At 39.8% G+C, this 11,303-nt stretch overlaps 1 protein-coding gene across 6 annotated transcripts; it reads left to right on the top strand.

The window, feature by feature from the left end:
• Positions 1-3,308: 3,308 nt before the first annotated feature.
• Positions 3,309-7,519, top strand: LOC149834301 (E3 ubiquitin-protein ligase RSL1-like). Of its 6 annotated transcripts, none has more exons than XM_090011320.1 (7): positions 3,309-3,479; positions 3,764-3,879; positions 4,006-4,146; positions 4,953-5,089; positions 5,741-6,326; positions 6,674-6,745; positions 7,201-7,519. In XM_090011320.1, the coding sequence occupies exons 3-7, from the start codon at positions 4,067-4,069 to the stop codon at positions 7,211-7,213; spliced, it is 888 nt and encodes a 295-aa protein (XP_089867446.1). In that variant the 5' UTR covers positions 3,309-3,479; positions 3,764-3,879; positions 4,006-4,066; the 3' UTR covers positions 7,214-7,519. The 6 variants fall into 6 exon arrangements, with proteins under 6 accessions (XP_089867446.1, XP_089867444.1, XP_089867442.1 ...); XM_090011318.1 differs by having other exon boundaries at positions 3,327-3,479; positions 4,006-4,150; XM_090011316.1 differs by having other exon boundaries at positions 3,327-3,479; positions 3,764-4,150.
• The last annotated feature ends 3,784 nt before the right edge of the window (positions 7,520-11,303 follow it).

Here is an 11,303-nt window from a genome sequence, read left to right as displayed (position 1 = left end):
AGATGGAAGAGTGCAATTGGAGTGTTGTGCGATCGTAGAATGTCATTGCGGTTGAAGGGAAAGTTTTATAGGACGATTATTAGGCCTGCTTTACTATATAGTACGGAATGTTGGGCTGCCAAGAGACATCATATTCAAAAAATGAGTGTAGCTGAGATGCGTATGCTGAGATGGATGTGTGGAAATACAATAAAAGATAAGATTCAAAACAAGGAGATACGTAAGAAGGTAGGCGTTGCACCTATTGAAAATAAGATGAGAGAGAATCGTTTACGGTGGTTTGGACATATTCGCCGAAGGCCTAATGATGCTCCAGTTAGAAGGATGGAGAAATGAGAAAATATATTAGTTAAAAGAGGTCTGGGTACGGCTAGGAAGACTTCGATGGAGATGATAGGAAAGGATATGAAGGCTTTGAACCTCACCGAGGACATGGCATTGGATAGAAATGAATGGAGGAGAAGGATTCATGTGGAAGACCCATAATGATTTTCTTTGTTGGTTCATATCGCCGACCCCAATTGTTTTGGGATGAAGGCGTGGTTGTTGTTGTATTTATAACCCGAATAAACGGCACCCGGCACGAAGACCTGGTTGTGCTGGCTCAAACTGACATACTTAGTGTGGTCGTGCCAGCAGTGTAAAACTCCGAGGCTAGGACCCCTGCCCTCCAAATCCCATGCTATGGGTTGGCTTGCGCAGAGGGGCGTCGGACATTGACTGAACGTCTAGCAGCCAAGGCCCCTCCCTACCCCACCGCGCGCCAACCCCCCAGAGCCGTTTCTTTTCAAGTAAATCACGAAGGGGGCATTCCAACTTGTGTATTTGCAAAAATGTCCCTAAACTTTTGGGTTATTATCATCTACTGCCTAGAATTTTCATCTTTATCACAGCTAGTCCTAAAAAAACTGCGGTTTGGTCAAACAAATTAACTAAAATCTACCGTAGATCATCAACAAAAGAGCACATTATTTTACGACTAAAAGGTCAAACAGTAATTTTATACTTACACTAAAATTTGAAATTTATAAATAAAATTGGACGGATAAATGTAACAAAAAAAAGTTTTCGCAGCCTTCTGTAAATAGGTTAATAAGTTTGGCGGTGTTCTGTAATTAACGTTTTCCTTTTCCAAAATAAACAAGGAAACCCGAACCTTCCATGATATGTTGTACAATTCAGATTGGATTCGGGCATAGTGATCAAACCTTTTTCTGGGTTCATATTCCAGTCGGATCAGTACTTCACTTCAAATCTATATCTAGATCCAGATCCAGATCAAATTTAGTCCTTTGCACTTTTTACATGTAAGTGTCTTATCGGATATAGTTTGGATTCAGATCCTGTTCAGGCTTGTTGGGTAGTATTTGAATCCACTGTACTCTGCCCCGTATCGTAATTTTCCAGGTAATATGTATCAATGAATAAGTCTTTCGGTTAGACAAGACAAGCCCTTAAATATATCAAGGATAAGGTATCAATTTAGGGCGGGCCCATTTCTTTGGTTCCCACGAAGGAGAGACTTTTTCATGAGAAAGGACATCTGTTTTTAAAAGGGAAATTTTTAAGTACACACCAAACTTTTTAATCTAATTCAGATGTACACCAAACTTTTAAGGTTTTCAATTATCCACCAAAGGTTTTGCTTGGGTTAAGCAAATATAGCCAAGACCTGTTTTCATCCGTAACCTTAGTTATCTATTAGAATGACCCACATATCCATAAACACTAGGTGATAAACTTTTTTCAAACAATATAGCTTTGATTATTAGGAAACTTGTCCTCATTTAAACATGTTCTACCACTTTCCTAATTTATAGGCAGCTCTCTCTTGACCTGGCTTGACCTTAATGTTTTATTTGTATTTTTACTAAAAACAGACTTTTTAAATTATGTGGACCTTGGAATTTATTTTATTGACCCAACAAAATTGAATTCTTAAAAATGGGTCTAAAATTGGATTTAGATCCAACTAAAACATCACAAAGAAATCATGGATTCATATGGGTTAAGCCCAAATTCAATCAGTTTTTATTCCTTGCTGAAAGTCTTATATGCATTTGCCAAAGGGTAAGTTAATAATTTTGAATTATGAGAGGTTAATAAAATTAAAACAGTTATTTTAACCAAGCATGAGGAGAAGTCCCAACGTGCAGTTCATTTGCTGCAGGAGTAAAATAGTAACTTTTGAAACAAAGGTTAGAGTTAAGGGTGACAATCGGGTCAGGTTGGCGGGTCAGCATACCTCAACACAAACCCAACCCGTTTATTAAACGGGTCGGCTGTGTCAAATACGAACTCGACCCATTTATTAAACAAGTAACCCGACACGACACAGTTAACCCGTTTAATAAACGGGTCGGTTCGGGTAAAAGGGTTGGCGGGCGGGTTGGGTTCAGGGTTTTACATTGAAAAGTTTACGGGTTGGCGGGTTAGCGGGCGGGTTCGGGTAAACGGGTTGGCATACCTTTAACACAAACCCGACCCTTTTAATAAACGGGTTAGGTGGGTCAACCCGTTTACGACACGAACCCGTTTAAGCCAAACCCGAACCCGAACCCGAACCCAAACCTAAACCCGGCTAAGAAGCAGGTTGGCGGGTCGTGTCAAAAATTGCCACCCCTAGTTAGAGTTAACTCAATGGCAAACTAACCGCAGGTCATATAAAAAGGCAGGGATGGTAGTGGACCAGAGGAAAAGCGGTTTATTTTCAACCTGCCCCTTTTGGGAGTGAGGTTGGAGGACATGAAACCAAGAATGAACTATGGATGATGGTGAAAATTAAAACCCATGGGAGGATGGAAGTGAAGATGGACTTACTCTTGCTCCTGCCCCGCACGGCGCTACCTCACCCGTCCTCGATCCCCGTTAATGAAATAAACAAATATACTTTTATTATACTATAAAATGATATTTAAATAAATGATATTTAAATCTTATATATATTACTAACCTTTTAAGTTTGACCATTTAAATCTTGTACCAGGGATAACAGAGAATGAACGAAACAAAGAATGAACCATGAACCGAGGATGAAGGTGAAAATCAAAACCCACCATGGAGATAGACCAAAAAGGAAAGATTTTTTTTGAGATGGAGCGGGGGTGAAGAGCTTGTCCTCGGCACCGCCCCGGTCCACCGTCATCCCTATAAATAGGGACATTTGATTAACTGTGGCAAACCTTTGGTGTATAATTGAAAACCCCAAAAAGTTTGGTGTGGGTATGAATTAGACTCAAAAGTTTGGTGTGTATTTAAATTTTTTTCTTTTTAAAAACTCCTTTTTCATGAAGATATTGTGGTAAAAAGGGGGCGGCGGGCGCAGTGGGGGAGCCAGACAGTGGACTTTTTTTCCCTTAAATTTTTTTTTTTTGCGGTTTGTTACACAAAAGGTGAGAAGAATCTAGATTTTCCTGTCAGAACGAGCCTTCTTCATTATGTACCCTATGGAACTTGACCAAGATTAATAAAGTTTAGAGGTGAGTTAAGTTTATAGTATACAAATTGATTTTGGCTTTGCTCAATTCATAATCAATCGGCCTTTAGCATCAGGGAAATTTTTGTTCAAATGAGATATCTAGTTTTTTTTTTGGGGATACGAAATTCATTGACTGGAATAAAAAAAGGCATGCCATCATCCAAGCAGTTTCTTAACGGATTGGCCTACTTCTATTTAAATAGTTCGTCAGAGTAGAGAAGAAGATTTGTTTGTTTTTTTCTTCTTTGCCATTCTTCTCTTGAGATAGAAACCTCTTTTTGGCAGCATGGCAATGCCTGTCACATTTGTTTTCTTGATCCTCACCGTCTTCGTCATCTCTGTTTCTGGTTGGTGCTCCAAGGATGGAATGCATCAGACAAGCACCATCCGACAGGCAAGCGGTAAGAAGTGCTACCATGTTCCCAACATACTTTATAGCACTCGATTCTTTGCTAGAGAGAAATTCTGCTATAATAATCGCTGGAACATGTCTCACTTGCCGTTGCATGATCGCCGATCATCGACAGCGCAATTTGCAGTAAAGGAGCAGCTTGGTTGCCCCTCAGAAGAAAAGCAGAGAAGGAATGAATGGGCCTATTCAGCGGTTCATCAGGCCTCTGTTGCCTGTTCCAGAATTCAATGGTGGAGATGCATTGCTTTGTGCATAGGCAAGTAAGAACAGGGTTTGGCATTAGAAACTTGTTATTTCTATGTTGACTTGATGATCATTTACTATAACCGCCCATATACGAAATACCATATGCAGCAGGATTGAACACCAAGTTTAGTCACATAACGAGGGCTCTTCATTTTTGAGATTGGTGGTAGGTTGGTAGTTGCTGGTATTTTTCTTTCTTTTTGAGAGAAGTTTTTTTTTTTTCTTAAAGGAGGGCGAAACCACCCTTGGAATCAGAGACCTCGGTCGCTGTCCTGGCAGTGTAAACCTGTGACGCACCCCTTGCCCCCAGGGAGTCACCAAGCTTCGGCAGAGCAAGGGCTTATCCCCTGCCTTCATTAATGCAAAAGGCTGATGGTCATGGGATTGGAACCCTCGCCACCCGTTTAGTGGCCAAGGCCCCTTCCACTGCAGACTAGTTGTGTCTCATGTTTTGTCACTACCTTTGTTAGGAATAATTCATTCTTGGAACACTAGCAATTTCTTTGTGTTCAGCCAAATTGCACCACCTCCTAGATCTTTGAACATTTATCATTAACCAACTCCCAAATCCCAAGTGAAATTTCCAAGATAATGAAACATATGCTTTGGTGCTATCAGACCCCAAAATTTCTTGACTTCTATTTTACTCATTAGCAGAAGGAAATTCAACAGAATTCAGGGAATCTTTCGTTTATGGTGCTCATCCATAGTATCCCCTGATCTCTGTATCATGTCACAGAATTTTAATTGGTTACTCATTCTTCTAGTTTGTTGAGTATCTTTGAGAAAATTGGATTTTTAAATTCTTTTAAGCAGCATTCAACCCGAGCAGCATGAAGCTTGTGCCGTAACAAAGGACACAATTGCCTTAATGTTGATACCGATCGTCTTCTGTCTTATGGTTTATGACTATCGAACTACAAGAGGTGTAACTCTACCAGGCACTGATGCAGGTATGCTTCCCTTTTTCATATAATATTCTTAGGAGTCTTCTTGTAACTGTGCTACAAAGGGATCCCTTTTAAGCGGTAACCCTCTGTTTCTGTTCATACTGTTGTCATAAATCTGACAAGGGAGAATAATCCATTTATTACCAATATGATTTTTATTGAACTAATTCCTCTACTGATTAAATTACCAAAATTAATATAAAATATAATAAACAAGGCAAAAGAGTAATCTTATTAAGAAATCGTACTGAATGATCGATCCCCTTAAATCAAAACAAAGTTAACCTTGCATAGAAGTAAATGAAACCATTTTTTGTGATACTATTTACCAAAAAGTTATGCACATGTTTAGCCTCTACCCTAAAATGGCCCTTTTGCTAAAGCTATATGCAGACCATGATACACTGCTTAATCATTTCATGATTTGTTACCAAAAAGATATATATTTTGATGCAAAAATATCAATAAGTGCTTTCATATGTGTTAAGACTCATATATGGAGAAACCGCATCCAGGATTGGAGACCTGGTCTCGCTGGTCTTAGCCTGCCATACCTACGGTCACCATCCTGGCAGCGTAAAACTCCACGGGCACTCTAATTAAATGCGATGTTACTAATCAACTGCAATAACAAATATACATGGGTGAGCACAGAAGATACTTTGGCTTCAGAGGTGAGCAAAGAAATGTTCTTCTGCAACATCTGCATGGAGCATAAGCCACTACGGCAATCATTCGGAACTGACCAATGTGCACATGAGTTCTGCTCTGAGTGCATTGCAAGGCATGTAGCCATCAAGATAGGGGAGAATTCCAGAACAGTGAGATGCATGGAGGCTGGATGCATGGCTGAGATCACTCTGGAATCATGTTGTGTGATCCTGACAGATGAGATACTGGAGAAGTGGTCGATGATGCTCAGTGAGTCATCGATCCTCCCATCACAGAAGTTCTATTGCCCCTTCAAGAATTGCTCTGCTCTGTTATGGGATGATAGCAAAGGCAAGGAGGTGATAAGGGAAGCAGAGTGCCCCCACTGTTGGAGGCTGTTCTGTGCACAGTGCAGGGTAGGTTGGCATGCTGGGATGAGCTGCAATGAGTTCCAAAAGTTGAAGAAGTGGAAGAGTGGAAGAGATGAAGCTTTAATTAAGGATTTGGCCAGTGAGAAGAAGTGGCAGAGATGCCCAAGGTGCAAGTTCTATGTCGACAAGATCTCTGGTTGTCTTCAAATCACCTGCAGGTTTGTCCCCTGGGCACCCAAGTTGCTTGGCTTAGTAGTTCAGTTAATGATGGGCCGTGAATCAGACCAAGTTGGTCAAAGGCTTGGCCAGCTATTTTTGATCCATGACAGCACATTTCATGTCACGAGGATCATGAACAAATTCATGAACTCCAAGGTTTTCTGACTGAAAATCATAAACATATGCAAACGAGTCAATGAATGTTACTGCTGGAGTTGCGAACATGATCAGCATCATTAAGAGTCCATTAACTTTGGTCACTTTCACATGATGCCTCCAAGGGTACCATTGGATATTTTCCTGATTTGTAGTTTTTCTCCTTTAATTGTGCTTTTGTTATTTTTAGGTGTGGCTACCAATTCTGCTATAGGTGTGGATCATCTTGGACACCGAAGCACTACGGTTGCAAATTAAAGAGGTATCATAGTTTATGACTTTAAACTTTAAAGCATACTGCTAGTTTGAATTCTAGGCATTCTCTTTAAAAGAAAGGTTGCAATGGTTGGACCATGACCTGCACATGATCCAGCTCTGTGTCAATAGGACCAGGATGGCCACCCAGTGTGTGTGAGAAACCTACTTGGTCAATCTGATTATTACTCACTCCAACATGGTATCAATCTTACCATACAGGGCCTGTTTCAGTCCTGGCTTGATCCAATCAAACTCAGTTCCTGTTGATCCAACCATGCACTGTGCTAGCAAAGGTTCTTGTAGTTGGTTATGAACATGTGCGAATCTGGGCCCAGCCCACTTGCACCTAGGTCTAGTGATTAGTCTGGTTCGGCTGGATCAGGTAGGATAAGTTCTGGCAACATTGGATCAAGAGTATTGATGAAATTGGCTGTTAGTAAATGACATCCTCCTTTGTAGGCAAACTGGGTAGCAGAGATGAGATTGTGGATGGCACTCTCTTTAGCACCAATACCTTTAGGCATAACAAATTTGGGAGAACATGCTGGAGATGAAAGCCATTGTGACGACTTTTGCTGGATCTGTCAATAGGAGTAAAGAACTGCTGCTGTTCATATTATGTTATACAGCTTAATTGTGTATATATTCTAATTCCTTTTTTTTAGAGGATATATTCTGATATCTTGTTCAAAATCAAGTCATTGGTTTTCTCTATTTATTGCTCAATTTGTAAACAAATAATATTCGCATGAAAGCTAAAGCTATCTTCATCCACAAAGGATTAATCTTTGCTTCCATTTGTCAAGCTCCTTTGGTCACTTAATTACATTAATCTGTAGATCACCAACAATGAACTCCAAAAACTGCAGGTGACAGTGGAACTGTAACCCAGTTCATGAATTCCGATGTTTCTCCTATTGAAACAAACAAAGCTTGCCAATTTGGAGCCTCTGTTCATGCATTTGGGAGTCAATTAGCAACTTCTGCTTGAAGTCTAGCTTCCACTTACGAACCTGTCATCAAATTTAGATAAAATCAAATAGAAATTCAAGCAGATTTACCCAAGTCTAAATCTGGATGCAGTAACGCTCAAATGAAAAGAACCATCTCCTTTCAAGCATGCAAACAAATTAACCCTATTTCTTGTTTCATCTTCAATAGAACTGGATGTAGTTTATTACTTATTAGCAATTCTATCAAATAATCTCCATTTTCCCTTGTGCGTCATATAGAATAAATGTCTTCCTGAAAACAGTCCACAAGGAAATTTCAGAAGAAACTCTATCAAATACTGTCTATTTTTTCAACTCTTGAACATAAAAGATATTGTCAGGTCAGATATGAAGTTGCCCGCCAAATTCATTTTTAAAGATGAAGAGTTGCAATTTTGTGTTGTAAAAAAGTAGGATGTTCTTATAGAAGAAAAGAAACTTTCATTGTAATACTTATGTAGAGGATGACAAAATGAAACAACAAATATGCATATCAGTTTAACATGTATTCCGTCAATTATACCCACAATGCAATGATACATGATAAATTGAATACCTCTCACTCTTTTACTTAACATTTGATTGTGTTGTGGGTGTCTTGAATTTTGGACCTGCTCATGATATATGACTTAGTTGAAAATATTTTGGTGACCGTACAATGGAAATTTTCAATGAGGTTTGTGGTGTTAGCGAAGGGATCGGCTGTTAGATTCGAGACTGGAGCCCACCACAAATCTCTCTGATGTATGGGGACAAAGCCCCCCTTGGTAAGGACTGTTGGATTGATTTTCAGATCTCACAGTTTCACAATCATCATCATGATATAAAATATGATATAAATAAGGAAATATAACAATATAGACATCATGATCAACAGACGATCAAAACAATAACAAGGAGCAAACATGTCGGGTTCCACCATATACCAAAATCCAGACATATGCAAATGAACAAACATATGCATAGAACATAATATAAACCACAGAAGCATGTTAATACTGTATAAATGGCTAAGGCGTACGAAAGTACTCCCCTTAGAGAAGATTCGCCCCCACATACAGTGCAAAACAAGGTCTGACATCCTTCCCCCAGGATACAATAGCCTCGGCGATTAGACCGGTGCACTCTGACAGATCGTCCTTCGAAAACAACTTCTACGAACCGAAGTTGCAGATCAACCCCTTTCGGGATAACTCAGGAGAGAGAGAGAGAGAGAGAGAGAGAGAGAGAGAGCAACAGGGAAATGAAAAACCGCAGAGCTCTTCTTCAGAGATTAACCCGTCTCGGATCTGTTGTAACCCCAGCCCTAACCACGCTTTTATTACCCACGAACGGTTACAAAGCGTGGAAGGAACCTGTTACGGAATCCGAGGAGACGTGACCCGTTAACAGAAATCGAAGAGTCAAGATCCGTTAAAGGAATCTGAAGAGCCATAACAGGCACAGACTACGAGGAGTCGTGACCCGTTATCATTTCTCATAACCCGTTAAAGAATCCAAATATCCACAAAAACTTTGAGCAAAAAGATACTTTGGTCTTGATTGGATATGGCCATAAACGGCCAATTACCCGAACCCGAGCCCGAGCTCGAGCCCGAGCCCGGCCCGGCTCGGCTCGTCACAACGGGCAGGCGCGTGTGTGTGTGGTAGTCATCCCAACCTCTTGTTCTTAGGAACAAATGTAAGAGTTTACATGTGGATTATAAATCCCACAACAAACTCAAACACAATCAATATGAGACTATTCCATATCATCAAAACCACTTTTTCCAAAAAGAAGGAAAACAACCCACGTTGTATATTTGAATTCTCTCTTCCCTTCCTTCTTATACCTAACATACCCCCACAAATTCAAAGAATGAAACAGGAGGAAACCAAGATGCAAGATAAGGCAATCTGCAACAGGACATATCATGCTTTCAGCAATGGTACCTTTCGGTTTGAACCACTACCTTAGTTGACTAACTTTACCCCCACAGGAACAAAGTGAACTGAAGTCTTGAACTTGAACCTTAGGTGTAGGAGTGTTCATTAGCAACAACATGATAAAGGTTCTGGTTGTAATCTTTAGGGGCGGCGCGTTGAAGGCCATGCGCCCGAATCCTGTTTCATGAGTGACTTCAGGAATAACCCAATTCCTTATACTGCGGTCACACAGTCACACTCACATAGGTGGGCTTCTCCAGAAATGCACTGCTAACATCTCGCCTAGAAGGCTTTGAACCCATTCAGAGTTTTAACTCTTCCTTAACTAGCAGCTACAACACCTTTCCAGAGTAATCAGGGGAACAAACACAAATACATAGTATCTCATAAATAAGGTGCTATCCAGTTCACCCTACAGCTTGTTATTACCACATTGAACCTACTTTGTGGGATCTCCACTCAGATAGGTTGGGTTGCTACTGTAGATGAACTACTAATGGGTTTCAGTCTTATCCCCTCTCTGGATTTCAGGACTAATGACTTATCTAGTCCTTTTGTTAATGGATCAGCTGTGTTCTCTTTGGATCCAACATAATACACAACAACCACTAACTGAGACACCAGTTCCTTAACAGACTTTATTCTGACTTGGATGTGTCTCCTCTGCTTTTGGTTATATTTTATGCTTTTAATCTTAGCTATTGTGGCCATATTGTCACAATGCACAGATATCACATGAATTGGTTTATACATTAAAGGAAGTTCTTTAAGAAGTCCCTTTAACCATTCAGCTTTTAATCATGTGACATCTAAAGCACAAAGTTCAGCCTCAAAAGTAGACCGAGACAAGATGATCTGTTTTACTGATCTGCAGGCGACTGTGCCGCCACCCAAGGTAAATACATACCCTGTCACGCCATAACTCCCTATATTCATGGCTATCTAGCTTGCATCAGTATATCCCTTAAGGACTGCAGGGAATCTCTTGTAATGCAAACTCAAGGAAATAGTTCTTTTTAGGTATCTAAGTACCCTGTCCAATGCCTTCCAATGAGTGAGATTTGGACAACTTGTATATCTACTTAATTTTGTCACGGAGAACGAAATATCCGGTCTCGTGCAATTTGCAAGATACATCAAACTTTCAATAATCTGAGAATACCTCAATTGAGACATAGGAACACCAGTCGTATTCTTATGAAGAGGAATAGAAGGGTCATATGGAGTTTCTATAGATCTCCCTTGGTTATAGTCAAATTTCTCAAGTATTTTCTCAACAAAGTGAGATCGAGAAATGGTTAACCCTTCTGCTGAACGAATTAGCTTTAAGCCTAAGATCACATTTGCAACACCCATATCCTTCATATCAAACTTACTACTAAGAAACGACTTTGTCTCATTCACAATTCTCATATTGGAACCAAATAATAGAATATCATCTACATACAAGCATAAAATAATACAACCATCACTTTTAACTTTGCAATAAACACATTTATCAGATTCATTAACAACAAAGCCAAATGATAAAATAATATTATCAAACTTTTCATGCCATTGTTTAGGGGTTTGTTTTAGTTCATATAATGACTTAACAAGTCTACAAACTTTATTTTCATTACCAAGAGCCACATAACCCTCAGG

Source organism: Nuphar pumila, chromosome 6 (assembly GCF_984573655.1).
Source record: "Nuphar pumila chromosome 6, dmNupPumi1.hap1.1, whole genome shotgun sequence".
NCBI classification, from domain to species: Eukaryota; Viridiplantae; Streptophyta; class Magnoliopsida; order Nymphaeales; family Nymphaeaceae; genus Nuphar; species Nuphar pumila.
Note: the sequence above shows the minus strand (reverse complement) of the source record. Positions and strands in the feature narration are given on the sequence as shown.

What these genes read in the sequence shown, in the direction of transcription:
- LOC149834301 (XM_090011316.1), top strand. Translation starts at nt 3,765, where the DNA reads ATGGCAATGCCTGTCACATTTGTTTTCTTGATCCTCACCGTCTTCGTC. An exon ending in TCTACCAGGCACTGATGCAG is followed by an intron (nt 5,090 to 5,740) that starts GTATGCTTCCCT and finishes GGGTGAGCACAG; the next exon opens with AAGATACTTTGGCTTCAGAG. An exon ending in TGTCTTCAAATCACCTGCAG is followed by an intron (nt 6,327 to 6,673) that starts GTTTGTCCCCTG and finishes TGTTATTTTTAG; the next exon opens with GTGTGGCTACCAATTCTGCT.